The sequence below is a fragment of the Pristiophorus japonicus genome, chromosome 2 (assembly GCF_044704955.1).
Source record: "Pristiophorus japonicus isolate sPriJap1 chromosome 2, sPriJap1.hap1, whole genome shotgun sequence".
NCBI lineage: Eukaryota > Metazoa > Chordata > Chondrichthyes > Pristiophoridae > Pristiophorus > Pristiophorus japonicus.
The window spans coordinates 278,762,363-278,790,248 of NC_091978.1; the positions used below are offsets into that span (position 1 = coordinate 278,762,363).

The window sequence follows — 27,886 nt, forward strand, 5'->3', positions numbered from 1 at the left end:
GAACCCACTTTTAGAGTGAAAGCAAGTCATCCTCGACTTCGAGGGATTGCCTATGATGATCTTCCGCGTGCCTAACCTGCGACTTCGCTTCAGTGTCTCTCCTGTGGCTGCCTCATGGGTCTGGGAAGGCTGCTGTATTCCGTGTGGAAGCTTCAGATGTCCTGCTAGGGCGCCCTCGAGCAGCTTTGGGCCTGGAAGGGCCGACTCAAGATTGGTCAACACCCTCCTGGGACAGATCAGTCTGACTTGGCTCGGGCGAGGCCATGCGTGGAGGCACTGGCGGAGTGACAGGTCTGGGGCCAGGAATGCTGCGAGCCGGAGGGACCGCATCATCCGTATCCTGGCCCGAGGAGCCTGAATAACTCACCAGCGGCGGCACAATACCACCACCACCAATCTGAGGGAGCTCAGGTCGGTGCTGTGGCGCCACACCGGAAGGTCCCCCGTGGCCTGTGGTGGTCCCAACCGTGAAAGCAACACTGAGGTCTCGGGCAGCATCCAGCTGAGACTGCATGCGAGCAGCCAGAGTCTGAAAACCACCAGATATGACAGCACTTCGACGCTCCATCGACTCTTGCAGAGCCACAGCCATCCTCTCCAAAGCAGCACCGAACCGTTGCTTCTGTGCTGCAGTGGCAGCTGCCACATCGGCAACTGCCACATCAACCTCAGGGTGAATTTCCCGTGGGAATAATGCCCCAATTAAGACTGCAAACTTTCAGGTTTGAGGGCTAATAAGGCTGGAACACTTTTTTGTGGTCAAAAAGCTGAATTTGGATCCAATAGCCGCTGCAAACTTTGCAGCGCTAATTAGGGGAAAAAAGGCCTCAACACCACCAGCTTTCTGGCTGCACAGAATTTCAGCTCCATAGAGACTAGACAAGGAAAGGACAGCAGATTTTCTTCTCTAAAGGAAGGAACCAGATGGGTTTTTACAACAATCCGATAGTTTCATGGTCACCATTACTGATACAAGTTTTTAAATTCCAATTTATTTAATTAACTGAATTTAAACCCCCCCCCCCCGCAGCTGCCGTGGTGGGATTTGAACTCATGTTTCCGGATTATTAGTCCGCTATGCTACCGTACCAATGACTGTATACCAATGACAGAGGATGGGACGACCTTGGATCTAGCCTGGAGGCGACGATGGTTGAACAGGTTCCTATTGGTTCTATAGTTTAGTTCCACTTCAGCGGGGAGCTTGTTGAGAGTGAGATGGAGCATTGTAGCGAGGAAGATAGAGAAGAGCGTTGGCTGAATGATGCAGCCCTGCATGACCCCGGTCCAGACGTGGATTGGGTCTGTGGTGGGTCCGTTGGTCAGGATCATGGCCTGCATGGCGTCGTGGAGCAGATGAAGGATGGCGACAAACTTTTGGGGGCAGCCGAAACGGAGGAGGCGCTCCATAGTTCCTCACGGTTATGAGGTCAAAGGCCATGTACAAAGGTTGGTGCTGTTCCCTGCATTTCTCTTGTAGTTGTCGTGCAGTGAAGATCATGTCCGTTGTGCCCCGTAGGGGACGGAATCTGCATTGTGACTCTGGGAGGAGCTCTTCAGCCACAGGGAGATTTCTCTGTAGTTGCCGCAGTCAGATTTGTCCCCTTTTTCGAAGATGGTCACGATTACTGCATCTCTGAGATCTCCCGGTATTCTCTCCTGGAACACACCCCCAGCATCGAAGCACTGACCACACTCGACCAGCTCCGTTGGAAGGGCCACATCATCCGCATGCCTGACACAAGACTCCCAAAGCAAGTGCTCTACTCAGAACTCCTACACGGCAAGCAAGCCTCAGGTGAGCAGAGGAAACGTTTCAAGAAAACCCTCAAAGCCTCCTTGATAAAGAGCAACTTTTCCACTGGCACCTGGGAATCCCTGGCCCAAGACCGCCCGAAGAACATCTGGGAGGCCGCTGAGCACCCGGAGTCTCATCGCCGAGAGCATGCAGAAACCAAGTGCATACAGCGGAAGGAGCATGCGTCAAACCAGACTCCCCATCCACCCTTTCCTTCAACGACTGTCTGTCCCACTTGTGACAGAAACTGTAATTCCTGTATTGGACTGTTCAGTCACCTGAGAACTCACTTTTAGAGTGGAAGGAAGTCTTCCTCGATTTTGAGGAACTGCCTATGATGATGATGATGTATACATTGTGCCGTCACCCCTGCCTTGCCGGTGGGTAGGACATACCCAGGGATGGTGATGGAGAAGTCTGGGAAATTAGCTGAAAGGTATATTTCTGTGAGTATGGCTATGTCAGGCTGTTGCTTGACTAGTTTGTGGGACAGCTCCCCCAATTTTGGCAGAAGTACCCAGATGTTAGGGAGGACTTTGCAGGGTCGACTGGGCTGGGTGTGCCATTGTGTCCGAAGCCGGTGCCGAAGTTGATGTGATTTAGATTCAGAAGACTGGAATGTGCAACTTGGGAAGTCGGACTGAAGGAGGTTGAAGAGGTGGGGTGCTGCTGTATGGAGCGGAGCAGCCACGAAGGATTTTTAACTGCCCAGTCGGAGAGGGCACAAAGAGGGCAATAGTCACAGAGGATGTCAGGTCATCGGTGACTTTGACCAGGCAAATGATGAGGGCATAGAGGTGTGCCCGGAGCAGGCAGCGGAGGACACGTTCGAGGTGTTGGGTTTTGGAGACCGAGAGGAAAGAAATGGTAAATTGTAACTAAGTAACCGGCTAGTTATTATCGACATGGGTAACTCTAATTTAGCTGCTTTTCTCTATTGGTCAGGGTGGGAGGGGTCAGTCACTTAAGGATGTGAACCACAGGAGCCCCGACACTCACCATGTCAGCCCAGGCCCGGACCAGTAAAGTCGACACTCGCCGTCTCCAAGGCGACCGCGCCTTCCTGTCCCCAGCATGCCATGCGAAACTGCTGAGGAGCGTCCTGCGGGGCAAAGAGAGCACCTCCCTTAGCAACAGTCCGGGCACTCTCTGCTGGACAGAACACGGAAGGGCAGGTCTGCAACCCGTTGTGATAGTATGCACTTTTGTTTGTTATGATTTCATTCACGGGATGTGGGCGTTGCTGGGGAGGCCAGCATTTATTGCCTATTCCTAATTGCCCTTGAGAAGATGATGGTGAACTGTCTTCTTGAACCGCTGCAGTCCTTATTTTTTTTTATATTTCAAAATATACTTTATTCATATAAAAATTTGCACAATACATTCGAAAGCAGTTCAGTACATTTGGATGCGGTCAGCAACCGCTGCAGTCCTTGTGGTGAAGGTACTCCCACTGTGCTGTTGGGGAGGGAGTTCCAGGATTTTAATCCAGTGATGATGAAGGAACGGCGATATACTTCCAAGTCAGGATGGTATGTGACTTGGAGGGGAACTTGCAGGTAATGGTGTTCCCATGCGTCTGCTGCCCTTGTCCTTCTAGGTGGTCAAAGTCGTGGGTTTGGGAGATGCTGCCGAAGAAGCCTTGGCGAGTTGCTGCAGTGCATCGTGTAGACGGGACACACTACAGCCACGATACGCTGGTGGCAGAGGGCGTGAATATTTAAGGTGGTGGATGGGGTGCCAATCAAGCAGGCTGCACTTATGGCAATATAGTGGAGGGAAGGTCATTGATAAAGCATGAACATAAAAATATAAGAAACAGGAGCAAGAGTAGGCCATTTGGCCCCTCGAGCCTGCTCTGCCATTCAATAAGATCACGGCTGGCTGATCTGATCATGGATTCAACTCCACTTCCCTGCCCGCTCCCCATAACCCTTTACTCCATTTTTGCTCAAAAATCTGTCTATCTCCACCTTAAATATATTCATGACCCAGCCTCCACAGCTCTCTGGGGCAGAGAATTCCATAGATTTACAACCCTCAGAGAAGAAATTTCTCATCTCAGTTTTAAATGGGCTGCCCCTTATTCTGCGACTAGTTTTAGTTTCCCCTATGAATGGAAATATCCTCTCTGCATCCACCTTGTTGAGCCCCCTCATTATCTTATACGTTTGAATAGATCACCTCTCATTCATCTGAACTCCAATGTGTATAGGCTCAACCTATCCTCATAGGTCAACCCCCTCATCTCCGCAATCAACCTAGTGAACCTTCTTTGAACAGCCTCCAATGCAAGGATATCCTTAAATATGGAGACCAAAACTCTACGCAGCACTCTGGCCTCACCAATACCCTGTATAGTTGTAACACGACTCTCTGCTTTTATACTCTATCCACCTTGCAATAAAGGCCAACATTCCATTTGCCTTCCTGATTACTTGCTGCACCTGCACACTATCTTTTTGTGTTTCCCCAGGTCCCTCTGTACTGCAGCACTTTGCAATTTTTCTCCATTTAAATTATTATGTGCTATTCTAATCTTTCTGCCAAAGTGGATAACCTCACGTTTTCCCACATTATACTCCAGCTGCCAAATTTTTGCCCACTCACTTAGCCTGACTATATCCTTTTGCAGATTTTGTGTGTTCTCCTCACAATTTGCTTTCCCACCCATCTTTGTAACATCAGCAAACGTGGCTACATCACACTCTGTCCCTTCATCCAAATCATCATTAATATAGATTGTAACTAGTTTGAGGACCCAACACTAATCCCTGCGGCACCTCACTGTTTGCCAACCGGAAAATGACCCATTTATCCCGACTCTCTGTTTCCTGTTAGCATGATAGAGGATTAGCTAACTAATATATTACTCCCAACTCTGTGAGCTTTTATCTTATGTGGCACCTTATCGAATGCCTTCTGGAAATCCAAATACACCACATCCACTAGTTCCGCCTTATCCACCCTGCTCATTACATCCTCAAAGAACTCCAGCAAATTTGTCAAACATGATTTCCCTTTCATAAAACCATGCTGACTCTACTTGATTGAATCATGCTTTCCAAATGAACCACTACTGCTTCCTTAATAATGGGTTCCAGCATTTGCCCCAATAACAGATGTTAGGCTAACTGGTCTATAGTTTCCTGCTTATTGTCTGCCACCTTTATCTAAAAAGGAGCATTACATTTGCGATTTTCCAATCTGCTGGGACCGCACCAGAATCCCAATGCATCCACTATCTCTGTAGCCACTTCTCTTAAGACCCTAGGATGTAAGGCATCTGGTCCAGGGGAATTGTCCACCTTTAGTCCCATTATTTTACCTAGTACTACTTAGTTTGTGATTGTGATTGTATTAAGTTCCTCCCTACCTATAGCCCCTTAATTATCCATTATCGGGTAGTGTCTTCTACCATGAAGACCAATACAAAATATTTGTTCAACATCTCTGCCATTTCCCTGTTCTCCATTATTAATTCCCCAGTCTCATCCTCCAGGGGACCAACATTTACTTTAGCCACTCTTTTCCTTTTTATGTACCTGTAGAAACTCTTACTATCTTTTTATGTTTTGTGCTAGTTTACTTTCATAATCTATCTTTTTTTTAGTCGTTCTTTGATTGCTTTTAAAAGTTTTCCATCCTCTGGCCTCCCACTAGTCTTGGCCACAATGTATGCCCTGGTTTTCAATTTGATACCATCCCTTATTTCCTTAGTTAGCCACGGATGGTATCCTTTCTCTTAGTCTTTCCTTCTCATTGGGATATATTTTTGTTGCGAGTTATGAAATATATCTCTAAATGTCTGCCACTGCTCATCAACCATCCCATTCTTTTGTCTATTTTCCCAGTCCACTTTAGCCAACTCTGCCCTCATACCTTTGTAGTCTAGCAGCTGAAGATAGTTGGGCCTAGGACATTGCCCTGAGTAACTCTTGCAGCTATATCCTGGGGTGAAATGATTGGCCTTTTACAACCACAATCATCTTCCTTTGTGCAAGGGATGGTGAGTTTTCCCACTGATCCCCATTGACATCAGTTTTACTAGGGCTTCTGGAATCCTGGATACCACACTTGGCCAAATGCTGCATTGATGTCGAGGGCAGTCACTCTCGTCTCATCTCTGGAATTCAGCTCTTTTGTCCATGTTTTAACCAAGGCTGTAATGAGGTCTGAAACCGAGTGGTCCTGCTGCAACCTGAGAAGGTTATTGATGAATTGATGATAGCACTGTCGACTACACCTGCCTCCTTGATCTGCAGAGGGCAGTTAAGAGTCAACCACATTGCTGTGGGCCTGAACTCGCCTATAGGCCAGGCCAGATAAGGATGGCAGACTCCCTTCCCTAAAGGGCACTAGTGAACCAGATGGGTTTTTACAACATTTCGATAGCTTCCTGGTCATCGTTACTGATATTAGCTTTTTATTCCAGATTTATTTAATCAACTGAATCTAAATTCCCTAGCTATTGTGGGTGGGACTTGAACTCATTAATCCAGGTCTCTGGATCACTAGACCAGTAACATAATCATTATGCTACTGTACCCTATAGAGTAAATACAAGAGTAACCGTCCCAAATGGCCAAAGGGTCGACAATCAGAGGGAACGGGCCCAAGGTGACCGGCAAAAGAACCAGAGGCGACATGAGGAAAACATCCCCTACGCAACAAATGGTTAGGATCCGGGATACAGACCCAACGGTAGCCCCCAAAAGGGAACTGGACAAATACCCGAAGGAGAAAAAAATTGCATGGATACGGGGAAAGAGCGGGGGAGACCAACCAGACTGCTCCCCTAAAGAGCCGGCACAGAACTGATGGGCGGAATGGCCTCCCCGAGCTGCACACTCAATGATTCATTAATCTGTCGAGTTCTGAGTTTTGTCCCTTTTTTATTAGAGATGCGATGAGGGAAATGTTTTTATTATTTCTGTTTGTTTTCTGGTCTAGGTGTAGTGGCATGGCACCCTTGATCTCTGGTGGTCCAGGTAGGCCCATTTTTATAATGCAGAGTTTGCAGCTTGGGAATTAAGGGAAGAGTCCCTCCTACACTGCAGTGTTGCACCCCACTAGTGCCCCAGAAAGGAAATGGAGCATGTTATTTTGCGCTCCCATTTCCATTTGGGGACGGTAACCTCAATTTCTCACGAGAGGCGAGACTTCTTTGCCTGAGGCAAAGTCTCGCGCCTCGTGGGTGTTACCGTCCCCAAACGTGACAGGACATACCTAGACAATTTTCTACTGTCGGGTAGATACCAGTGTTGTAGATGTACTGGAACAGCTTGGCTAGAGGCGCGGCTAGTTGTGGAGCACAGTACTACAGCCAGGATGTTGTCGGGGCCTGTAGCATTTGTTGAATTCAGTGTGCTCAGCATTTTTTGACACCACGTGGAGTGAATCGAATTGGCTGAAGACTGGCTTCTGCGATGGTGGAGACCTCGGGTGGAGGCCGAGATAGAACATCCATTCGGCCCTTCTGGCTGAAGGTGGTTGTGAATGCTTCTGCCTTTTCTTTTGCACTTGCGTGCTGGGCTCCACCATTGTTGATGGGGTTCATGGAGCCGCCACTACCTGTTAGTAATTGTCCACTACCGTTCACGACTTGTTGTGGCAAGACTGCAGAGCTTTGACCTGATCCATTGGTTGTGGGATCACTCAGCTCTGTCTGTGGCATGCTGTTTAGCATGCACGTAGTCCTATGTTGTAGCTTCACCTGGTTGACACCTCTTTTTCAGTCTGGTGCTGCTCCTGATATGCCCTGCTACACTCCTAATTGAACACGAGTTGATCACCTGGCTTGATGGTAATGGTAGCTAAAGTGAGTGACATACTGGGCCTTGAAGTTGCAGATTGTGGTGGAATACAATTCTACTATTGATGGCCTACAGCCTACAGGAAACTCAGTTTTGAGCTGCTAGTTCGGTTTTTAATCTGTCCCCTTAGCACGGTGGTAGTGCTGCACAACACAATGGAGAGTGTCCTCAGTGTGAAGATGAGACTTTGTTTCCTCAAGGACTGTGCGGTGGTCACTGCTACCAATACTATCATGGACAGTGGATCTGCAACAGGTAGATTTTCAAGGACAAGATTTTTCCCTCGTGTTGGTTCCCTCACCATCTGCCGCAGGCTCAGTCTGGCAGCTATGTCCTTCAGGACCCAGCCAGCTCGGTCAGAAGTGGTGCTACTGAGCCACTCTTGGTGATGGACATTGAAATCCCCCACCCAGAATACATTCTGTGCCCTTGCTAACTATAGACTGATTACAAATTTGCAAACTACCATCGTGGAATTTAAATTCATGTCTCCGGATTATTAGTCCAGGCCTTTGGATTACTCGTCCTGTAACCTAACCCCTACACTACTGCAGAGCTCCGGTCGGTCAGATGTTAAGAGTTGTATTATAATTATCACTGCTGTTTTCTCTTTGATCAGAGCAACCAGGTCCATCTTGTTTCTATCAAAGTTCAGTATCAAAGTTGGTTGCACTCTTGCTTCCTCACTGCTACTACTTTTAGGGCAGGGATGGAACTCCAGCAAAAACAGGAATTCCACTTACAATATACAGAGTGCAGTCCCTGCCCTATCCTACAACACTCTCGCTGAACACTCCATTCCTCTGGCTTCTTAAGCATCCCACCCGCCGTCCCCTCCCTTTACCCTTCTATTGGCAGCCATGCCTTCATCTACTTAGGCCACACACTCTGGAATTCACTCCCTGTACCCCTTTGCCTCCACCGCCGACTGGAAATGCACAATCAGGGAAGCGCTGGTAACAGATAGTCAGTGAATAATACTCAAGGGTACCATTTGAGTACCTATGAGTGGAGCTCTGTTTTGTCCACATTCATACGTTCCTATATCAATGCAAACATTATGTAGATACAGAAGTTATGCTTGTAATGGTTAAATAGCCATCCTTCAGTGCAGTTTCACAGTTGAAATATTTTCTTTCTACCCTCTTCCCTCCCTCTTCATTGCTAGTTGTATTTATCGTAGTGCTGATTGTGGGGAACGTCACATCACAGCCAGAGGCGTGAGGATTGTTGAAGTTTTTCCCTCCGTTTTCCTATCTCTGTAGCTGCTTGTTGGGAGTCCTCCATGAGTGCATTCTTGTTTAACACATTTTAGTATTCCTCTGCATCAGCGGGTTGGTTTGGTAGCCCATGTGTCTAGGCTGACACTCAGTGCAGCACTCCCTCAGTACTACACTTGTCAGAGGTGCAATCGTTCAGATGAGACGTTAAACCGTCTGCCTTCTCAGGTGGGCGTAAAGATCCCGTGGCACGGCATCCTAGGATCTTAAAAGAAGTGGCTGCAGTGATGCATTGACTGTAATCTTTGAAATTCCCTAGATTCTGGAAAGGTCTCAGCGGATTGGAAAACCGCAAATGTAATGCCCCTATACAAGAAACAAGGGAAACCGAAAACTATCGGCCAGTTAGCCCAACATCTGTCATTGGGAAAATGCTGGAATCCATTATTAAGGAAGTAATAGCAAAACATTTGAAAATCATAATAAAACCATGTCGACTTGGCTTGTTTGTATGAAAGGAAAATAATGTTTGACAAATTTGAGAGATAAAGGGGAACCAGTAGATGTAGTGCATTTGGATTTCCAAAAGGCATTTGATAAGGTGCCACATAAGTTTACTACAAAAGATAAGAGCTCATGATGTTGGGGGTAATATATTAGCATGGATAGAGGATTGGCTAACTAATAGAAAACAGAGTCGGGATAAATGGGTCAATAAGATCAGGTTGGCAAACTGTAACCAGGTGGGGTGCCACAGTGATCAGTGCTAAAGCCTCAATTATTTACAATTCATATTAATGACTTGGATGAAGGGACCAAGCATGTTGTTGTAACCAAATTTGCTGACAAAGATAGGTGGGAAAGCAAGTTGTGAGGAAGACAGAGTTTGAAAAAAAAGATATACATAGGTTAAGTGAGTCATCAAAAATTTGGCATATGGAGTATAATGTGGGAAAATGTGAGGTTATCCATTTTGGTAGGAAGAATAGAAAAATAAAATTTTACTTAAATGGAGAGAGACTACAGAATGCTGTGGTATAGAGGGATCTGGGTGTCCTCGTACATAAAACAGTTAGCATGCAGGTACAGCAAGTAATTAGGAAGGCAATGGAATGATGATCTTTATTGCAAGGGGGATGGAGTATAAAAGTAGGGAAGTCTTGCTATAACTGTACAGGGTGTTGGTAAGGCCACACAGAGTACTGCGTACAGTTTTGGTCTCTATTTGAGGAGGGATATACTTGCATTGGAGCCAGTTCAGAGAAGGTTCACTCGGTTGAGTCCTGGAATGAGGAAAGGTTGGGCGTGTACTCATTGGTGTTTAGAAGAATGAGAGGTGATCTTATTGAAACATAAGATTCTGAGGGGGCTTGATAGAGTAGATGTTTCTCCTCCGGGGGAATCTAGAACTAGGGGGCATAGTTTCAGAATAAGGGGTTGCCCATTTAAGATGAGATGACGAGGAATTTCTTCTCAGAGGGGTGTGAATCTTCGGAATTCTCTACCCCAGAGAGCTGTGGAAGCTGAAACATTGAATATATTCAAGGCTGAGAGAGATTCTTCAACTATAGGGGAGGTCAAGAGTTATGTGGAACAGGCAGGAAAGTGGAGTTGAAGCCAAGATCAGATCAGCCATGATCTTAAAGAATGGCAGAGCAGGCTCACGGGGCCGTATGGCCTACTCCTGCTCCTATTATATTCTTATTTCAAAGAGCAGGGGAGTTATCTTTGGTGACCTAGCCAGTATTTATCCTTCAATCGACATCACAAACAGATTATCTGGTCATCATCACATTGCTGTCTGTGGGAGCTTGCTGTGCCTAAATGGCTGCCACGTTTCCTACACACAATGACACTTCAAAAAATGCTTCATTGGCTGTAAATGCTTTGGGACGTCCGGTGGTCGTGAAAGGCGCAAGTCTTTTATAAGCACAATAAATAAGCTGCATCTGTCCAAATATTGCAGGTAAACAGCAATTGCAATCAGCTTAATTCAACCATATTAAATATGCTGGCTCCACAAGGGAGATAATAGGAGCAATACTTAATATTTACATTTGGTAGAATCATATTGTATTTTACATTAAAATTAAAGCAAACCATTCCCCTAAGCTTTACTGTGTCTAGAAAAAAGTGGAGAGATATAATTTCATGTGTGCACTACTGGAACAAGCCAAATATTCTGAGCCATTTGTTTCTTCGTGCCTACAATCAATTCTTCAGTGTGCCTAGCTAATGGAGAAAATAAAACTGAAGTGTGCAACAGTAACATCAGCAATGAGGGAGTACTGTACTGTTGAAGGTGCTGTATTTTAGATGAAACATTTTAAACCGAGATCCCATCTGCTTGTTCGGATGGATAGAAAAGATCATATGGTGTTATTCAAAATAGTCTGTGTCCTAGCCAACATTTGCCCCTCAAACTTTCATCAAAAAATTAGATTATCTGGTTATTTCTCTCATTGATGTTTGTGGGATCTTGCTGTGTGAAAATTGGAGGCCACATACACTTTGGAATGTCCTATAGATGTGAAAGGTGCTATGTGAATGCAAGTTATTTTCTTTCAAGGGCTTTGACAGATTAAAACCACTCATTGCAGAGGAACAATAAATTTATCAAGAAAAAATTAAACATCATTGCATCGGTAAACCATAAATGAGCTCCTTAATCTGGTTGAAGCAGTGTATAGTCTACTCAATTCAGACAAAATCCTTTTTTTAAAAAAAAAGTCAAGCATTTACTCATTGCACACTTAAAAATGCAAGACAGCAGTATTGCACTTGTGCCATTGAGTTTAAGTTTGCCTCAACACATTAACAGGAAAGAATAGGATCCAAATAGTTTTGGCACGCAGTGTATTCTCATTAAGCTGAAGGATAGGAACACAAAGGGGTAGAAATTCACCTCTGCCGGAAACAGGTTTTCCCTATGTTTTCACTGCTGCAGGGCTTCTTGCGCGAAATTCAGCTTTGTCTTTTGTTGAGTGGAGCGGCAGTCGGTCATAATGAGGGCGGAAGTAGGACGGAGAACACAAGATCGGTCATCCGAGGGGCCGAAGTGGGGGCGGGCGGAATGTCCGCCGCTGTCTGTCATCACGCTGGTGATGATTAAGTCATCACGCTAGCGTGTCACCATGTCTCGCCCCTTCACTTAAAGGGGAGAGCCGCTGCGAACTCTAGCATTATTTCAGTTAGATCCACTGGGCCACCAGGGGAGGGTTTCGGCCGGGCCAGCGGCCTGGCACCCAAGAGGGATTACCAGGCTGTCTGTTGGCGGCCCAGCTGAACCCAGGGTTATAAGTGTCAGGGCAGCTGCGGCAGTGCACCCTCCCCTTTAATGACGGCCGCACCACCATTTTGCAGATAGTTTTCTGTCAGTGCACTGTCGGGGGCACCGCACAGCAGCCGCAAGATTTTGTTACGTGAAATTTGCTTGCGGTACGGGCTTTGATGACACTTAGGAGGGTTTGGCAGCAGCGGGGCAGAAGAAGGGACCACTGGAAAAACCACTGGTGAGAATTTCGTGAGCGGCAGCCATTCGACACCGCCATGTGGCTGCCGCTTTCCAGCGGTAACAGGTCTTATTGGGGGGCTGGGGAGGAGATTACAGAAATAAGAAGGGGCGAGGTGATGGAGGGATTTGAAAACAAGGTTGAGATTTTTGAAATCGAGGCGTTGCTTAATCGGGAGCCAATGTAGGTCAGCGAACACAAAGGTGATGGATGGGTGAGCGGGACTTGATGCGACTAAGGATACGGGCAGCCGATCAAGTCAAACTCAAATTATTTTTTGGAAACACATACACGGTATTTAAAAGAACACAGTATATAGACATATATTGAGTGCAGGACATTTTTTATTTTTCCCCATGTGCTGTACACAAAACAAGTTTTTTTTTAAACTTAATCACAACAATGGAATGTTTGTAACATTCAAATAATGCATAAATTGTCCCTCTTAAACATTAGCAGAAGCATTTAACATGGAATTTACAACAAAAAATGCCCAAGTTGATAAACTGACTTCCACACTCATTGCAGAATCCCCAAACTTATTTTGTGGTAAACTCAAATTATTTTGCATGGTTTCTGACAGAAGAGTACACCTGTTAATGCCATGCTGTTACACGCCATGCAAACTTCAGTGGTTTGGGGTGGAGCAGGGGAAGAAAGGAGTCACTCCATTCTTTGAATCACAACATAAAAAAGAACAACAACAAAAAGGAGCAAAGAGGGCTTACATTTATACACAACACATCCAAGCTTCAGCTATTCAAAATGCTGCCTTCACTTTTTTAGTGTTTTGAACATATTCTCCCCCAAAAATTCTATGGGCACTTAGTTTCCAAACATTTGGCAACAGAGGCATTTGTTAATACATTAGTGAGATAAAATATAAAGTTTTGTTGAGCATTTTTACACAAAATAATAATGTTAAATTTACAGCCTAGTGCAGCACTTTGTTCTTTATCCCTTTTCGGGAGAGATCAATTACTTATTGGTCCAAATAAAGTATTGCTAATCTACACACATTACTAACAATTTACATTAATTTCTCCTCCTCCCACATTCACCATCCCCACATGAAAAAATTGTGCACAACAGCAATTAAATAGTTCTAAAACAGCAGCCACAGATTAAAGGAGACTATATGTTAAATGTAAATCAGCTCTCAACTTCCAATATTTTAGTGCACTTCAAAAGATTGACATTTTCTCCAATTATGCAATCTTAGCACAATTTAGAATTATGATAAATAGATGCAAACTAAGTACCTGAGTAGACTGCAGGAATAACTAGCAAATTATACAACAAACTTGGCAATAAATAGCGACAGTATGAAATGTATCATAATGAAGGTGTACATGTACTTTTATTTTGCTTAGGTTTATAACTGCCTGATTTCAATTTAGGATACACTAAACTGAAGGATAGTAATGTTTAATTTCTTTTAAACTTTTTCTCTTGCATCAAAAACGACAGATTGCACAGTTAACAGAGCGGTACATAGCATGCATCATGGACTTTGGTTAAAACTGGGAATCTTGATAAAACAACCAGTTACCTATATTTGATGCCACTATTCTAAAAGATGTCAAGAAATTATAGCACAATATATACTAGGCTGTCGATTCCCTCATGAATTTGCTTTAGAATTGCATTCTCATTACACCCTGGTGCAAAACAAGTGGCATTATTCTGGAATTAGTCTAGTAATAGCTAGTCAGAGTATTTAATGCAATGCCCGCATTAATGTGATGCAAATGTCAATGTATGAAAACAACTTAATGCATTCACTATAGACCCCCAGTGATTTACCCTCCATACTAAAATACGAGGATTTAATTGTAAGAGCCAGTTAGTGTGTGTGTGTGTATATAGGTTATAAAAAATAAAATGTAGTTGTGAATTAGAGCATAGGCAGTATGCTCTAATTTAAAGGATCAGCGAGACGTTCATAAAGCGCAAAACCAAATGCTCCATTTACTTATGAATGTCACCCAGACCCCCTGCCGATTTCTGCCGTTTGCTCATTTGCAATCACATACGAGATATATATATCTGGACATTTCATGTGAAAGCTCAGTGCAGAATCAATGCAGTTTTGTTTAATAATATGCTATTATGTTTTATTCCTAAATTCATGAGCAGCTAGCTACATACTCCATTATTTGTATCTGCATACTCAGACGTGCAATCGTCTGTTCATTAGTTTTATGATAACATTGTTTGACTCCTGTGAAGCTGGAACATACAGCGCTATGAAGGGTAGAGGGAATCCTTGGGTAAAAAAACTGCACATATTCCTCCACATGTACAGTTTACTTAAATAAACTGGGGCAGGAAGAGGTGCCAAACAAAAACAATCTTCAAGCAGGTGACACCCATCCTAAAGGGAAACCGAACTAGTTCTTTAATGCAGGAACTCAACCATATCCAGTTCTACCAGTGAGATTTGTAGATTCAAAGATCAGCTGCTTTGCTACTGCAAATAGCGATAAACTTTAAAGCAGTGGTTTCCAGAGTCAGCTACCACTACATGACCATCTGAAGTCAACGCCAGACCTTGAGGGCCATACAGAGGATCAGCAGAAGTGTTAATATAAGAGAGGAATGATCCACTTCCATCAAACACCTGTTTTAAAATAGAAATAAACCAGAATTGAAACCAAAACTCAAGTTTAAAGATCAATTACAGTTTTTCTTCTGTACATTCAAAGCTACAGAAAAATGTGGTCAATGGCCAAGAATGTTTTGAATGATATAGTTCAATCTCTGCATTTACCAATCATTTATGTAGCAATCATTAGCTGAAAAACAAAAATATAAAGGTGTCTGTTATTAAAACGTTATTTATATTACCTGTATACGACTGTTTCCCCAGTCAGCAACTATAATATTTCCATTGGAATCCACTGCCACTCCTGTTGGAGCATTGAACTGACCATTTCCTTCTCCATTAGAGCCAAATTTTAACACAAACTCACCATCAGTATTAAACACCTGTGTGGAAAATGAGTGTATATTGCACATATTAAAAATGCACCATTAATCTTGGATACTATTAAGCTAATACTGAGCATTCAATGAAATATTTTGTTTTTAAAAACAATCCAACCAAATGAAAATCTGCATGAATTTTATTTTTTAAATTCATGCACAAATCCTTAATACATTGCATAGTGAACTCAACACACAAAGCCAAATACAGTTTAACACCGCATTAAAAATAAAGGTCATTTTATGTCCTTGGATTTTATTCCTCCTAAATTTAATTACTTATGTTACAAGTATTGCACTAACACAGTTTAACAGGGTGTAAAAAATATATATTTGGTCCCAGTTGCATAGTTTTGCAATGTGCTGCTGCAGAGGAAACATTTTAATTTCTTTTAATGTAATGCCAATATCAGTATTTCCTCAATGTCACATAACAGCGCCAGCTCAATGATAGGGCAACATATGATCAGAAGGACAGGATGCAGGACGATTGATCAGTAATAACATTAATCTATTGCAACCAGACCAAAATTAAACCTGACTTAAGGAGCGTATGGCCAGAGTGATAAACAGATCAAAACAGCAACAAAACATCCAGGTCCTTCAATATTTGAAGAGGACAGTTAAGTCCTACTTTAAATGTTTGCCTGGTATTTTAATTGAGCATTCTACACTGGATCGAATCCCTGGGACATTTGTCACATGCAAGTTTAGATGACTAGTGATGCTGTTCATTTAACAAAAAACATTTCCAATGAATTCCTATCTGGAATGTTCAAGTTAGAAGAGATGCATACAGAATATGGAATGGGGATGAGTTTGTTTCATAAGTGACCAAGGTGGATATTCTCCTGTTCCCTGTTGTGTATATAATGGGAAAGATTGTTATTTAAGGTTTATAATTTTATGTCAGATAATGATACAGGAAGCTTTAATACTTCCTGCTACAGGTGCAGCGTCCCAAATCCGGAACCGAGGCCATTCCGGATTTTGCATTTTGCCAGAATTTGGAACGTCTTTGACGTCACGAATCCAGAAAAACCAGAGTCCAGGTTCGAGTATTTCCGGATTTCGGAACATCAAAGGGGGGTGGGAGGAGTGCTCACTGAAGAGTTGTTCGGGTCGCCGGGCGATGAGGAGTTTGAGCGGGGCCCCACCACCGCCGTGCAGTTCGGGCGGGCCCCGCCGAAGAGCTGGTTGGGTGGGCCCCGCCACAGAGGAAATCGGGCGGGACCCCGCCGTGCAGTTCGGGAAGGGCCCCGCCGAAGAGCTAGTTGGGTAGGCCCCGCCGCGGAGGAGATCGGGCGGGACCCCGCCGTGCAGTTCGGGAAGGGCCCCGCCGAAGAGCTAGTTGGGTAGGCCCCGCCAGAGGAAATCGGGCGGGACACCGCTGTGCAGTTCGGGCGGGCCCCGCCGAAGAGCTGGTTGGGTGGGCCCCGCCACAGAGGAAATTGGGCGGGACCCCGCCGCCGCCGCAGAGTTCGGGCGGGCCCCGCCGTGCAGTTCGGGCAGGGCCCCGCCGAAGAGCTGGTTGGGTGGGCCCCGCCGCGGAGGAAATCGGGCGGGACCCCGCCGTGCAGTTCGGGCAGGGCCCCGCCGAAGAGCTGGTTGGGTGGGCCCCGCCGCGGAGGAAATCGGGCGGGACCCCGCCGTGCAGTTCGGGCGGGCCCCGCCGCAGATTCCGGGTATTTCCTTGTCTGGCCCGAGGGTAGGTGGGGTCAAGCAGCGAGATAAGGGGGGGGGGGGAAGTTGGTTTGCCGAGGCGGGGGGGGGGGGGGGGGGGGGGGGGGGGAGTCCGGATATCTGAACATTTTCCAGACGACCCCGCCACGGATCGGCCCAGTGTCCGGATTCCAGAACATTCTGAATTTTGGAACTCCCGCATTTCGGAGGCTCAACCTGTATCAGACATAAGCAGATCTCTTTTAAAAACATAGCTGGCTGAAATCTTGGAGGGAGATGGAAGTATCAAGATTTACAAGAGCATTTAGATCACAAATACTAATGTTTTCATGAATAAGTCCTAGAGAGAGAGATAGATAGTACATTGCTCTACATAGGGTTAACAAATGTTCTTGCAAATGAAACCATATTAAAAGTGTGGTATTACCAATGAATGAGACTGTAGATGGCAGGTTTAGAGCTGCAAATCAGATATAGTATTACTAATTATGCTGTGTGATAATGTACCATTATAGACAAAACAAAGCCAATTATTGAAGATTCTATTTAAAATGTAAAAAGTGACTACATTCCAAAAGTAAAGCGCTTTGAGACATCCAGTGGTCGTGAAAGGTGCTATAGAAATGCAAGTCTTTCTTTCTCCCCATAATGATTGCACATCACCAGATAAAAGATGAGTACAATGGCATTATTCCCAATTATTAAAATATAGTATATCTTACAAATCAAGGCAGTGAAACCAGTGCCCGAAATCTAAAATGGCTAAAAATCAAGCTGGAAGGAGAGAGGAGGACCCAAGAGCTGCGACGACGTAGCACACTCTCCTTTCATCTTTGGGACCCAAGTTTCAACCCAGCCCACAATGGTGGAATAAAATGCTCCCCCTTCTCTCTGTTGACTGCAAGAATCCCAATTATACGAGGACAGTCCTACCCCTTTCCTAGTATCTCTGGATGCACAGAACTGCACTGCCCATAATTCAGTACAAGTTGGCAATCTCACAGCCTGGAAAGATAGTTGGTATGAGAAATAGAACTTTAAAAACTGGAGCAGAAGTGCTCTGAAGTTGGGGTTAAGGTGTGTTGACAGCAACTGACTAAGGTGGAAAAAGATAGCAATGATATCCATCACCTCAATTAGCACAAAAAACCCCACAGGTGGTCAATTTAGACCTTTGTGAATAAACCCACAACAGCCAATTGAGGCCACTTGGGCTTCCATTTTGGATAGGTGTCCACTCTTCTACTTACTGAAGTCTTCACTTTGCCACGAGGCTGGATAGGGCAGAAGAGCATGCCCAGCTATTTGCATTTGCTCATCCTTAATACAAGTTATGTCTGACAGATTACCAACATGTAAAGCTTTCTATACCTTAACAGAATGGTTATGAAAATCAGTAACAATGATTTCATTATTGTTGTTGACTGCTGCAAAGTGAGGACCTGGAAGAGAAAGGCAGAACATTACCAATATAGTCTATGTTTCGAAGAACAATTTTTTTTAAAAACATTGAACAATGAATTTGGATTCTGAACACAAAATGTATTCTAGCACTTTAACCACATGTTGCCTTTTTTGAAACACTAGCTTGGATAGGTATAAACAAACCTATGATAACCAGATGAAAAGCAAATTATCTTAGTACTGGGAACATTATATTCTATAAAATCTACATGGAGGAACCAAGGGTGCATTTCCAACAATTTGCATTTAAACAAACTTAATTACAAAATGAAGGGCCCCCGATTTCTTTAAGAGTAGCCGAAGCTTGGAATACTTTGTGTAGCAACCCTGTCAGAGCTCTGCAGAATAGATGTGGGCTGTGCCAATAGCGCAACTGCAACGTCAAGAGAGTTGACAAATTCCAAATGTGAGGTGCATATTTTAAAAAGGGTCACAATTCAGTGAAAGATTTAGTTTATCAGCACTATGTAGATGAGACTTGTGTGGAATAGTCCCCCAAAAAGTGTTGGCAATTGGCCATGGTACTTTTGTGTCAGAAAAACTGGTAATACCTTAATCAAAAAATTACCAAATGTCAAAATTGTTTTGACCTGAAGAGTATTAGATCATGTAGCATTACTATGTGGAGTAAACAATGAATCATGAAGAATTTTCCTCTCTAGACAAGTGTTTCAAATACTACGACAAAGAAAATATTTTTTGTCATAAGTCATGCAGCACCACTTTTCCTAATGGTGTCATCAGAAAACCTTTAAACCAAATCAAAATAACCAAACTATTTCTGGGAGGGGAAGGAAAGGAAAGTCACACCCCTAAGCACAGTTGTAAAACAAAAACCTAAATTAAACTTTAGTCAAGGTATATATTAATAAACCAAACTCGAGCTTCACTAACATTGTTCCTCTCGGATTACTGTTATCCACTTTCTTTGGAGGGGTATCAGTTATTTCTTAGTAGCTCTATGCTAATACTGCTATAAAGGTTCTTGTCCAGCAATCACAGAGCATCATTTCAGAAGTCTGACAAAAGATCAAATCGGTTGACTTGTTACTCTGTTCAGTAAAGTGCAAAAATGTTCAGGCAACAATCATCTTCCAATGAAGAAACAGATTAAGCAAAATAAAAGTATATATATTTTAATATAGTACAATGTACTTCTTCAGATAAATATTCTGAATTGAAAGTTAAATCCTTGTTCCCAACAACAAAAACAATGAATATTGTAACCTTTAAAAAGAAATGGCATATAGTTTTTATAAGGTTTATTTTTTGCTGGGAGGGAAGATGGAGAAGAATTTATTATTCAGTAAATGGTTTGCGAATGCCCCCATAATATGCACACTAATTCTATATTTTTAAAATGCAAGATCAGTCATAGATACCACAAAATCTCAGCATCAATCCAAAAAACAGAGGAAACATTCAAACAACAGGGAAAGAGAGAGATGCAGACACAAGGGAGTTAGAGTCACATGTTGGAAAAGATTATGGAGCCCGTGTACTCTTTTTTTGTTAAAAAAAGAGTAAAAATATTAAATTAAAATAAATGGATCAATTATAAATTTAAGCACATTTTGGCGAGATGCCAATTGCTGTTATAGAGCTGCCACACTAGACCACAGCATGATGGAATAGGAGGAACAGTTGCATTCTATTCCACCATCTAGAATACCAAAACTGGTGGGACAGAGCACAAGGATACCACTGCTATAGTTTCCAGAGGTTGCTCAAGTAGAGTTTGCAATTTCAGCAGCATTCGAGGCACACACTCACTACAGGGATGGAAGGTCCCATGTTCATTGATTTTTAGAATGTTACAAGAGGCTGTTTTATGCATAGTCAAGTTCACTTTAGAATAAAACAAAATATAAGTTGACATATTAAATAGGCAACTGTCAGCTCTAAAGAGGGATTTTTCCCTCAAATTGCTCTCCAGAACACAATTTTTTGAACTTTCAGCAGCCCTTAAATTGACATCCATCTCTTCTTGAGTTTATTCATCTTGTGATGAGAACTGGTGAAGTACATTTGGCAGGATCATGCATTTATCATCTTGTTCAGGACAAGAACAAGCATGTGTGCGATTTATGCAACAAGTTTTGAGCATGCTGAGTCTTCATGCAAATGTGTGCAGAAGAGGCAAGAAAGGGGGTTCAATTATTACCATCAAGTGTACCTGCAAACTGCTTGTCACTGTTTCCTCGATTACCAAATTTTGTCACCAGCTTCCCGTTAGGTTGGAAAATGAATACGCAGCAAGCCTTGTTGTCCACCACAATTATATGACCATTCCGATCCACGGCTACACCTTTTGGTCCCAAAAGCTTCCCAGAACCTAGCTTGGTCTGTCAGGAAAGAACAGATTGTAATCATTTTAAAAGTAGTTTTACATTTTTATTCTCCATTTTTCCCTTCAGCCAAGTGGACAGTCAGGATCTCCATCTCCAGACTCCTTCCAATGCCACTCTGCAGTCATTAGGATGCATGTGACAGCATCCTGGAAAGACTGGTCCTCAAGATTTCCTCCCAGCCCATAGCCTCTGATCATGACCATTCCACCTTGGCACAGTTGAACTGTGGAATTGCAAGGACATACCGCATTCTACTACACTGGAGTACCAGTATGGTGCACCACCCTGATGTCTTATTATATTTTTAAATTTGTCATTGGAGATAGATAAAATAGTATTTTACCTCAATATACTCCTATTCAAGGTGGAAATAGATAGATTTTTGGACTTTAGGGGAAATCAAGGGATATGGGGATCAGGTGGGAAAGTAGAGTTGAGGTAAAAAATCAGCTATGATCTTATTGAATGGCGGAGCAGGCTCAAAGAGCTGTATGGCCTGCTCCTATGACTAACTTGAAGATTGCCAATACAACTTGGGTATTACGGTAATTTAACTTTAAAAAAAAAGCAGGATTCAACAGTGTCAAAGAATATGGAGTATGTTTTTTTTTTAAAAAGCATTCTGTGAGGCAAGTAATTTATGTTCAGGTTAGAATCATAGAATCACACAACAGAATGAGACCATTCAGCCCATCGTGTCTGTGCCAGCATTTTGAAAGAGCTATCCAATTAGTCCCATTCTCCTGCTCTTTCCCCATAGCCCTGAAAATTCTCCCTTTAAGTATTTATCCAATTCCATTTTGAAAGTTACTATTAAATCTGCTACCACCACCCTTTCAGGTTGTGCATTCCAGATCACAACAACTCGCTGCATAATAAAATGCTATGGTGTTAGATGCTCACAAGCACATCAGAGGAACTTGCCTTCATTTTTTTCCAGTGATGAGAGAAATGGTTGGAAAAACCAGCTCAAGACCACAAAGCTGGATAAGGTCCACCTGCTCAGAATTTTGGTTGGGGAATTGTGTAATAAGTTGTAAAGATGGATTTTGTGTGTTCAGATGACAAGTAAATCTAAATTAAAATCAAGGTCAAGTCTTTTTAAATCCCCATTTGAAGCTGTGCGAGAGAAATCATTAATGGCCAGGTTTTATTTGTCCACACCTGAAGAACATAGTAGGAGCAGGAGTAGGCCAGTTAGCCCCTCGAGCCTGCTCCAAAGAATATTATGGACATCAGATATCACATGCATTTGGATTAAGGGGAGAGGAAATCATTTCCACTGGATCTTCTGGAGATGTGGCCTTTTGACTTCTGAAGGCAGCCAATGGAAAGAACATGGGCATTACAGGTTTCAGGTTTACGCTCAATATTCTGAAGTTCAGAGTCACAGGTCACTGCCATAAGTGGCCCGGCATCAAGTCCAATCAGGAGTGTACCTTTACTTCCCAATAGTTAGTTATACAATAACGTGTGGGGAGAGGCATTACAAGAATCCAGGTTGTGTGTACTGGATACAGTAATATTGCATAAGTCCCCACGTGTGTTTCCCCTAATAAGAACATAAAAATAGAAGCAGGAGTAGGCCATTTGGCCCTTCGAGCCTGCTCCGCCATTCAATAAGATCACGGCTGATCTGATCATGGACTCGGCTCCACTGCCCTGCCGACTCCCTATAACCCTTTACTCCATTTTTGCTCAAAAATCTGTCTACCTCCATTTTAAATATATTCAATGACCCAGCCTCCACAGCTCTCTGAGGCAGAGAATGCCATAGATTTACAATCCTCAGAAGAAATTTCTCAGTTTTAAATGGGCGGCCCCTTATTCTGAGACTATGTCCCCTAGTTTTAGTTTCCCCGATGTGGAAATATCCTCTCTGCATCCACCTTGTCGAACCCCCTCATTATCTTTTACGTTTCAATAGATCACCTCTCATTCTTCTGAACGCCAATGTGTATAGGCCCAACCTACTCAACCTATCCTTATAAGTCAACCCCCTCATCTCTGCAATCAACCTAGTGAACCTTCTCTGAACAGCCTCCAATGCAAGTATATCCTTCCTTAAATATGGAGACCAAAACTGTATGCAGTACTCTGTGTGGCCTCACCAATACCCTGTATAGTTGTAGCAGGACTTCCCTTCACCACCCCCCATTCTCCGCCAATCACTTTCTCCCACAATCGCCAATCCCCTCCCTCCCCACCCGCCAAGCCCTTCCCACCTGCCAATCCCTCCCCACACCACCCCCCCACCAATCCCTTCACCCCACCCACTCTCCAATCCCTCCTGCCCCCACCCTCCAATCTCTTCCTCCATCCAACCCCTTCCCCCCCCAACACACCAATTCAATCCTCTCTTCTTTTTTCCCCCCCCCCAACCAATCCCCTCCCCCCACCCCATCCACCAATCCCTTTCTCAAGTCTCTACAGTTGCCTCCCCTCAGACAGAAATTAAATTTATAGTAACACACAAATAAAATCCCTTCTAAGACAAAGCTCTCAAAACAGGATATGTTGAAATCTGATTTTTGCCATGTGTCACCTAACTAGAAATGTTCTTGTATTGTAGTGGACTGATTATGTACACTTAAAGCACAAAGATTGCACCAATATTACCCATATGGTCAGTAAGTTGCAATGACATTATGCACAGCCCTTACAGAAATTGTCTTGATCAATGGATTCATTGAGAACGGATTTATAGGGGTCAAGTTTTGGCCGCCCGCTAGAACGGTGCACATCGGAGAGGCCCGCCGAATTTATAGAACAAAAATTGCGCTGAATACATACCTCGCGATTCTCCGATAGCTGTAGGCCCAATTCCACCTCGGCGCTGCGCAGCAGGAGCTGCTGGGGGCGGAGCTAAGCCCTGTGCCAAAAACAGTGCTGGCAGCAGCGCGCGTGCGCAGTAGCTGCCGGTGTCCTGTCTCCAGGGCGACGACCCTATCCCAGGCCGAAGGGACGTCGCCCCTATCCCCGGCTGAGTGACCTGCGCATCTTACCTCGGCGGCGGGGCCTGCCCGGCCTCTCACTGGGGGCGGGCCCCGCCCAAAGAGACGTCAGCAGCCTGGCATCGGCTGCATGCGAGCCTCGCCCAAAGTCCTCGGCGGGGCCGGGCTTCCTCGACGTCGGCGGGGCCCGCCCGCCCTGCATCTCGCTGGGGCAGGCCCCGCCCAAAGAGTCGTCAGCGGCAGCAGCCCGGCATCGGCTGTGTGCGGGGCTTCTTCGTCGTCTTCTTTCCCCCCCCCCCATCTTCTCTTTCTCCCACCCCCACCTTCTTCTCCAGCCACCACCCCCCCATCTTCTCCCTGCAGTAGGTGAGTAGAAATAATTTTATTTATTGAGTGATTTTTAATTATTTTTGAATTTATTTGTATTGCTTTGATTTATCATTTTATTATTGATGATGGCTCTTTATTTGTAAAAGTGAAGTGTTTAATGTTTGTAAACCGCCCCCCTCTCCACCCCCCCTCGTTCCCTACGTCTGATTTTCTAAGTGTAGGCAAGGTTTTTCTGAGCGTACAAAAATCTACACTTACTCCATTTTAAGTTAGTTTGGAGTAAGTTTTTGCTGCCTAAACTTGCAAAACAGGCGTAAGTGGCCGGACACGCCCCCTTTTGAAAAAAAATCTGTTCTAGTGAGTTAGAAGAGTTTCATTTTAGAACTGGAGCAAACTAAAGGCCGAGAATTGCAATTTCTAAGATACTCCATTCTAAACTAGTTGCTCCAAAAAAATAGGAGCAACTCAGGCCGAAACTTGACTCCATAGTTACTACAGTAGATTAAGGAACAATGAGCAAAAATATGACAAACATTTTGGCCATATTTACATGCAAGTTTTCACATTGATTAACTAGCTTACTACAAAGACTAACTGCTCACCTTGAATTTCCCGTCTGGTGAGAAAATGCTCACCCACTTGTTATCATAATCAGCTATGATGATGTCACCACTTGGGTGTACAGCTACTCCTGTTGGACGCTGCAGTTGGCCAGGAGATCGTCCACGGACACCAAACCGGTTTTTAAACTGTCCATCATTTGAGAAAATCTAGAAGACAAGTTTATTATATATTTTACAATGCTGAAGTTATGAATCATGATACAATATTGTCATTTATTTAAAAAAATGACTTATTTCTGGTTCTACTTAAAAAATACAGAATGCAATCAATCAGGCTGTGATAGTCTATATCATTACAGAAGGAAAACCCACTTAGTGTAGCACATTCATAATTCAATTAATCAGTAATTTTCCAATCTGATATAAACCAGCAGAGATTTGAGGCATCGTACAATAACTGACAGGTAAAGACCATCTGGGCAATTGAGCTTATCCCACACAAAGTATACACTTTCACCCCACCCGAAACCTAGTGACCACCTGGAGAGGCAAAAAAAAAGATAAAAATCCTAGGCCAGTTTGGGAAGTAAAAATCTGAAAATTTCCTCTCCGACCCAGCTAAGCAATCAAAACTAGTCCAGGAGATCACTCTGGCCCTGAATTCCCTGCAGTATCTACCTTCTGTAATAGGTGATCTCTGCCTCAGCCAGAAACAGGTCCAGCTCTCACTTGAAGGAATTCAGCAAGTCTATGTCCCCGGCACAAGACGGCAGCCTGTTAGAGGTCCACTAATCACTGGGTAAAGAACCACTTCCTGACATCTAACCTTGATCTGGCCTTATACAACTTAAATTTGTGATCCCTGGTCCCCTCTCACCTATTTAATTGAAACAAACTGTAAGCTGGAACAAAATCTATTACTTTCATTATCTTAGAAACCTCAATCAGATCCCCCTCAAGTCTACACTAAAGTGTAGAGACCCAGCTCTTTTTAATCCATCTTGATAATGAAGTGGCTTTAGACTGGGAATTAGTCGAATGGTCCTCCTCTGTACCCTTTCCAAAGCCTCAATATCAGCCACCACGTATGGAGACCAAAACTAGACACAGTATTCCTGGCTAAGGTCTTGTACAAGGACAAAACGGTGTGCTCGGACTTGTACTCCATTGGCCTACGATACACCACAACACCTTATTATCTCTAGTTACCACTTCACAGCATTGCTCATGTACCTTTAAGGCTGTATGCAATAGAATGCCCAAATTTCTATCTCCACCTTCTTTAATGCCTTTCCCTGAAGGATGTATCAATGCTGAGCATTTGTCCTGCCCACATGCATAACATTGCACTTATCTAAGTTATACATCATTTGCCAGTCATAAGCCCAATCTCCCAGCCTCCCAATGACTGTCAGCCTCTACTTTATCAACAAGGATATCATCTGGGTCACTTCTACCAAATGCTAGACTGAGGCTCTAGCAAGAAGGAGGAACTGAAGGAAATCCTTATTAGTCAGGAAATTGGGTTAGGGAAATTGATGGGATTGAAGGCCGATAAATCCCCAGGGCCTGATAGTTTGCATCCCAGAGTACTTAAAGAAGTGACCCCAGAAATAGTGGATGCATTGGTGGTCATTTTTCAACATTCTATAGATTCTGGATCAGTTCCAATAGATTGGAGTGTAGCTAATGTAACCCCACTTTTTAAAAAAAGGGAGAGAGAAAACAGGGAATTATAGACCGGTTAGTCTGACATTGGTAGTGGGGAAAATGTTGGAATCAATTATTAAAGATGTAATAACAGTGCATTTGGAAAGCAGTGACAGGATCGGTCCAAGTCAGCATGGATTTATGAAAGGGAAATCATGCTTGACAAATCTTCTAGAATTTTTTGAGGATGTAACTAGTAGAGTGGACAAGGGAGAACTAGTGGATGTGGTATATTTAGACTTTGAAAAGGCTTTTGACAAGGTCCCACACAAGAGATTAGTGTACAAAATTAAAGCACATGGTATTGGGGGTAATGTATTGACGTGGGTAGAGAACTGGTTGGCAGACAGGAAGCAAAGAGTAGGAATAAACGGGTCCTTTTCAGAATGGCAGGCAGTGACTAGTGGGGTACCGCAAGGTTCAGAGCTGGGACCCCAGCTATTTACAATATACATTAATGATTTGGACGAAGGAATTGAATGTAATATCTTCAAGTGTGCAGATGACACTAAGCTGGGTAGCAGTGAGAGCTGTGAGGAGGATGCTAAGAGGTTGCAGGGTGACTTGGACAGGTTAGATGAGTGGGCAAATGCAGTATAATGTAGATAAATGTGAGGTTATCCACTTTGGTGGCATAAACAGCGAGGCGGAATATTATCTGAATGACAGATTAGGAAAAGGGGCGGTGCAACGAGACCTGGGTGTCATGGTACATCAGTCATTGAAAGTTGGCATGCAGGTACAGCAGGCGGCAAATGGCATGTTGGCCTTCATAGCGAGAGGATTTGAGTATAGGAGCAGGGAAGTCTTACTGCAAGTTGTACAGGGCCTTGGTGAGGCCATACCTTGAATATTGTGTACAGTTTTGGTCTCCTAATTTGAGGAAGGACATTCTTGCTATTAAGGGAGTGCAGCGAAGGTTCACCAGACTGGTTCCCGGGATGGCAGGACTGACATATGAAGAAAGATGGATCGACTAGACTTATATTCACTGGAATTTAGAAGGATGAGAGGAGATCTCATAGAAACATATAAAATTCTGATGGGATTGGACAGGTTAGATGCAGGAAGAATGTTCCCGATGTTTGGGAAGTCCAGAACCAGGGGTCCTTACGGCTATGGCCCTTACGGCTAAAGGGATCAAGGGGTATGGAGAGAAAGCAGGAACGGGGTACTGAAGTTGCATGATCAGCCATGATCATATTAAATGGTGGTGCAGGCTCAAAGGGCCGAATGGCCTACTCCTGCACCTATTTTCTATGTTTCTATTTTACTCATAATGGAAAAAGGTAAAAACAAAATGACACAACTTTTATTTAAATATTGCCTTATGTTGTACTTTCCAGATTAATAACATTGGAATTATGCTTGAAATCTATTCCCAAGTTACCATGACAACATTATCGCTTGGATGCCAAGTTAGAAGGTAACCCTATTTTATAGGAATACTACTTTGAGCACAATTATATAGTTCTACATGATTAATTCCATATTTAT

At 43.7% G+C, this 27,886-nt stretch overlaps 2 protein-coding genes and 1 long non-coding RNA gene across 5 annotated transcripts in view; 1 reads left to right on the forward strand and 2 right to left on the reverse strand.

Moving 5' to 3' along the window:
- The window catches only part of mnd1 (meiotic nuclear divisions 1 homolog (S. cerevisiae)), a 45,406-nt gene extending 42,532 nt beyond the window's left edge, over positions 1-2,874 (reverse strand). For both annotated transcript variants that reach the window (XM_070864571.1, XM_070864579.1), the window contains exon 1: positions 2,798-2,874. In XM_070864571.1, coding sequence (XP_070720672.1) covers positions 2,798-2,800 — 3 coding nt within the window. In that variant the 5' untranslated portion in view covers positions 2,801-2,874. The remainder of the gene's footprint in view (positions 1-2,797) is intronic.
- Positions 2,875-2,968: 94 nt separating this feature from the next.
- The window catches only part of LOC139246611 (uncharacterized), a 62,460-nt gene continuing 37,542 nt past the window's right edge, over positions 2,969-27,886 (forward strand). For both annotated transcript variants that reach the window (XR_011590439.1, XR_011590433.1), the window contains exons 1-2: positions 2,969-3,357; positions 27,736-27,815. This is a non-coding gene — a long non-coding RNA (uncharacterized lncRNA). The remainder of the gene's footprint in view (positions 3,358-27,735; positions 27,816-27,886) is intronic.
- The window catches only part of trim2a (tripartite motif containing 2a), a 163,426-nt gene continuing 148,222 nt past the window's right edge, over positions 12,683-27,886 (reverse strand). Inside the window, exons 8-12 of the mRNA XM_070871425.1 lie at positions 24,719-24,886; positions 20,658-20,826; positions 18,389-18,459; positions 15,197-15,337; positions 12,683-14,969 (exon numbers count right to left, since the gene is read on the reverse strand). Of these exons, the coding sequence (XP_070727526.1) occupies positions 14,817-14,969; positions 15,197-15,337; positions 18,389-18,459; positions 20,658-20,826; positions 24,719-24,886 (702 nt within the window). The 3' untranslated portion in view covers positions 12,683-14,816. The remainder of the gene's footprint in view (positions 14,970-15,196; positions 15,338-18,388; positions 18,460-20,657; positions 20,827-24,718; positions 24,887-27,886) is intronic.